Raw genomic sequence first — 5138 nt, 5'->3', positions numbered from 1 at the left:
GTTTGAAAGTGGGATCAGCAGCTAGGTAGGTTTTTAAAGTTGACAAATCAACTATCAATATCAAATCACTTCAGAAAGATTATGCGAGAAAAGTAAAATCAATAATTAAACGATAGAAAAGCCTAGAGAAGGTTTGCGTACCAAAAAATAAGAAATTATAAAGTCAAGATTAAATATTGGTAATTTGATTCAAGTTGCAACAACTCCTTGTGAGCTGTGAAAACAATAATTCAAAATATTAAGTTGGCCTCGTTTGACCTATAGGTAGAATTTGTTGCAGTAAGCGCTTGGTCTCATATAAATTGAAACTTTAAGACAATGATAGAGTTGAGTAAACTTTAAAATAATTGGTAGAAATAAATAAATAAATTTTGCTGTTTAATACACTGTTAAAACAACTGAATATACATATATAAACATAGTTATTATCTATGAAAGATAGGCTCGAGACAATCATTGTCGCTACGAAAATTATATTAACGTGTTTCATACTTGTTCTTTTTTAAGGTATGATGAGGCTTAATATATATATATATATATAAGTAATTTGTAGCTAGTTTGTTTATGTATTGATCGAAATAACTTCATATAGTAACCCAATACAGCCAGCCATATAGTTTATATATATATATTGTTTTTCACAGTATTCTCTAACTCAATAGATTAAAGATTAGTGAATTAATTATTACATCAACTCAAATTAATTTTTATGAATACAGATATGTGCTCAAATATTCGCTTATCACGTTCATATGGTAGTTTTGGAGTGAAAACATGTGCCAAATAACGGATGTGAACTATTATTAATGAACGATGGAAACTATTTTTAATATTATACAAATAAATTAATTTTATCAACTAAAACTCTATTTTTGCTTATACTTACTTTTTTAATTTAATTAGTTATATCTTTATTATTAGTACAATTTTTTAATATAAGATCTTATTTGTTTATGTAGATTTTTGTATAAAATTTTTTATTTATATTATGTTATTTTTTTATTTGAAAATATCATTAGATATCAAATTGTAAACTTTTCAGGTCATAAAAATTTAAATATTATATTATAAAATTATTTTTTTCAAAAATATAAGCAAATAAATGGTTATATGTTTTAAAATAATGTTATTAACTACGATTGAAGTTGGAAAGCAAGCAAGCTAATAATTAAGAAGAGTGTTAGAGTCAGTAATTTTTGTGATTTGTAATCATTAAATAACTATCGATCGATGATGTTTTTAATGGTTTAAGATTTTATCCAATGATGTAGAATTATTCATTTTTCTTTTACTAATTACATACTTGTCAAAATTTAATAAAATTGCTAGACGCTAGACTTTTCCAATAATTAATAAGAAGGGTAGTGTTGTTTTCATGAGATATGGATTGTATATGAGGCAAGAATATAATGAGAGACTTAAAGGTGTCTCGTATTCGATCTACTTGAATTGGAGTCACATGAGATGTATGGCTACTAAATATATAAGACATTAAGAAAACTATAAAAGAATGCTGCCACTTTTTTATTCTTTCTTTGCTAAAAGCTTACCAAGTCACTGCCAAAACCGCTAAGCACCTTTCAAATTTTCCCACAGCCTTTTGCTTCCCGTTTCAGAAGAACTTTCTGAAAGCTACAATTCAATCATCATCATCATCATCATGTATTTCAGCGACGGATGGGAGAAACTCATTTTCTTTTTTTCAAGCAGAAATAATTATATGAACTCCAGTAGTGGTATATATATAACTATAACTAAGATTCTTTATTCCGTAAACATCCATATATATAAGGCTATACATATATATGTAGCCAAAAACAGTAAGAGCCACAAAAGCTGTCGTCCATGAAAGTGATAAACTGATTTAGGGTTTTGTCGGATACATTTCTTTTCTTAAATCTTAATTATTTATGCAATTGTAGCGGTACATATTAAATGAAATTGATTTACAGCACCCCCTAAAGAAACAAAAGCGTTATGTATGTATATGTATGTTATAGCATTTGCATTCCAAAGTACCTAGAAGCAGGTGAAGCGTCATCTTGATAAAGCAAAGGTGGTGGTGGTGGTGGTGGTGATGAGTAGTTAACGAGAGAGGTCATATCAGGTCCCCAACTAGTAGTAGTAGTGCTCTCTGTTGAAGTCGTGCTGCCATAAAAACCCTGCTGCACTTCCATTTGTTGATTATTACTCACTACACACGCCATGAGATGGCTCAAATCATCATCTATCAATAAGCTTTCAAAGCCTTGCTGATGGTGATACATATTTGGCGGTGGATAAAGGTGGTGTTGCTGTGGGAAGGAGGATATGAGGGAGGTGAGATCGTAGTCGTGGATGGAAGGCGGTGCAGGTGGTACTACTAGTTGTGGAACTGAAGAAGAAGAAGAAGAATTAGAAGAGGAATTGCAATAAGGAATAGGAGGAGGTTGGTCTAGTTTCCTTTGCTTTGCAAGGAGCTTCTTCTTGAGCCTGGTGTTCCAGTAGTTCTTGATGTCATTGTCTGTGCGCCCTGGTAACTGTGCTGCTATAATAGACCACCTGCTTCCAATACTAACATACAGGGTGCAGATGATGTTGTCTTCTTCTTCTGAGAAACTACCGTGTTTAATGTTTGGCCGAAGATAATTCAGCCATCTTAGACGACAGCTTTTCCCGCATCTCTTAAGTCCTGCAATTAATTCATTCGTTAATTAATTAATTAATTAATAACCAGAAAGTATTTATTATTGTCATGTACTAAGCTGAAAGAGTGGTTTAATATTAAGATCCATGTATATATATATACCTATCTTCTGAGGGAGGGCGATCCAATTGCCTCCTGTGCCGTGCTGCTCGATGTAAGACTTGAGTTTCGCGTCTTCTTCAGGCGACCATGGCCCTTTCTTCACGTTCGCTTTGTCACAGCAAGGTGCTCTTCCCATCTCTCTCTCTCTTAACTGATATGTTGGTAATGATGGATGCTCTTATATATATAGAAAGCAACAAGAGTGAGAGGGAGAGGAACGAGTAAAGAAAGAAATAGCCTGGAGATTCAAAAGGAGATTGAGGCTTAGACTTTTGGGGATTTCTAAAAGGTGTAGTATTTGGGTAAGAAAAATAACACAAGCTTTATTATTATTATATGGATTAATTGGAATACCAGTGACGAAGTAGATCAATGTTTTTCTCCTTGTCCTTCTTTAAGTCTACTATATATCTATAATAATTCATCATTCATTTATTTATCAATATATTATATACATACACCCTATCCATCTATCCCCTCTCTCTTATATTATTTCTGAAAAAAATATAATGCCGGGGAATAATTGAATTATTATTGCTGTGGATGGATGGTGGATCATCATCATGATATAATAAACATACATCATGTGTGCATGTATGCATGTGAAGTTATAGTGGGACCATTACCAAGGAATCTGGATTGGAAGGTTAATAAAGCGATGGTGATCAAAACCACTTTTTTTTTTCTCCTTTTTTGGGGTTGAATGGTTCTTTGATTACATAATGCCTAGACCAAGAATGACTCATCTATTACGCATCATGATCACCAGAGAATCCTGCAGATAATGTCATAATAAACTTGTGCAATGGTAAATATACTATTATATATTAATTAATAAGGTTAAACTCATAGTTGGTTAAATATAAAATTGTCAATCTATCTCTATCTCCTAGTAACAACCTTCATTTCATTAACAATCTGATAAAGAAATTGTGCTTATTCTTGGTTCTTCCATATCTTAGTTTGTAATGCAAGTTATGCAGGAATGTTTTTTTTTTAAAAAAACTCCCGTAATGGAAGGAGTTGCCTTTGTTTACTAGGGCTACATATTTTAGCCTTTTTATTAGGCTAAAAAATTTTGATATGAAAGTGAGATGTGTGATATATTTTAGTATTGTAATTTTGGGTACTTTTTAAAATTGTAAGATATATACAAATTGAATGATTCGATTTGTGCATCCCAAATTTTTTTAATTTTTTAAACACAAATTAAATGGTCTGATTTATATACCAAAATTCGATTTTAACTTCTAACACCATAATTATGTAAAGTATTTATATATTCCACAACTACGTCTTACACCACTCTCTCTCCTATATCTAAATTAAAAAATATTTTTATTAACATCAGATGTACTTTATCAAATAAAAATATCAACCCTGTTACATATTCAACAAAATTAATTATTAAATCTATTATTTATATAAATATATATAAACTAATTTAATAGCTAATTTTTATACGTAATTTTTGACCAATTTTGTAATTTAAAAAAATGACTACAAATTAGGAAAGTTTTAGTCATTGTGTACAACAGTGCCAATTCGTTTGTAAGAAAAAAAAATCTTCTTCTATCTTTTATCTTTAATGTGTATTATCTCATCTATTTGCTAATATTTGACTAGCTAAGGTAGAAAGCAAGATATTTAATATCATTTTCCATAAAGAGACTTAGAAATAGAAAGAGTGAAGGAAAAAATGTTAGATCAGAGGAAACGTAGAAAGAGCTGTGAAATTAAATATAAATTGTAAGGTATCTTCTTTGCTAATACTAAATCAGTATTTTCTATATGGTAGTAATCAGCCGACATGTCATTAATTGGTAATTACTACATGGTCCAAACATAACCCACCCTGGGAAAAAGTATAGGAAAACAATTTTGAAATAACTATAAAAAAAATTCATATTTGCTCATATCATTTTTCTCGTGGCAAAGCATCGAAAAGAAGCTTCTTTCTTCTCCCCTAAAAGAATATTAGTACTCTTTTATTTTATGTTTCTTAATCTACCATGCTTCTGATTGAATGTATAATTATACAAAAAATCAAATTAATGTAATCTAAAATTATGGCTACATAGCTATGAAGTATTGCTAAACTAAAACCACATTTTTATTTTTTGTACTTTTGGTAATATTTTTTAGTAATATTATTTAAAAAACATTGTTAAATAATAAAAAATATTATTTTAAATAAAATATTATGATCAATGTAATTATTATAATATATACTACTAGAATAAATGATAAAGTTATCAATAAAATGAATAGTTTGTTAAAATTAATCAGATTAATTAAGATGCAAGTAGGGACTATCTTCTCTAGGTTTGTTTTTTCCTACGGAAAAGGA

General features: G+C 29.8%; 1 protein-coding gene across 1 annotated transcript; it reads right to left on the bottom strand.

Annotated features, from left to right (window-relative positions):
• Nucleotides 1-1743: 1743 nt before the first annotated feature.
• Nucleotides 1744-3110, bottom strand: LOC112800458 (uncharacterized). The gene is made up of 2 exons (XM_025842740.3): nt 2789-3110; nt 1744-2671 (listed from the first exon to the last, which is right to left on the bottom strand). The coding sequence occupies exons 1-2, from the start codon at nt 2922-2924 to the stop codon at nt 1995-1997; spliced, it is 813 nt and encodes a 270-aa protein (XP_025698525.1). The 5' UTR covers nt 2925-3110; the 3' UTR covers nt 1744-1994.
• Between the last annotated feature and the right edge of the window lie 2028 nt (nt 3111-5138).

Source organism: Arachis hypogaea, chromosome 5 (genome assembly GCF_003086295.3).
Source record: "Arachis hypogaea cultivar Tifrunner chromosome 5, arahy.Tifrunner.gnm2.J5K5, whole genome shotgun sequence".
NCBI classification, from domain to species: Eukaryota; Viridiplantae; Streptophyta; class Magnoliopsida; order Fabales; family Fabaceae; genus Arachis; species Arachis hypogaea.
The sequence above is the reverse complement of the archived record's forward strand: the minus strand, read 5'-3'. Positions and strand labels throughout refer to the sequence as shown.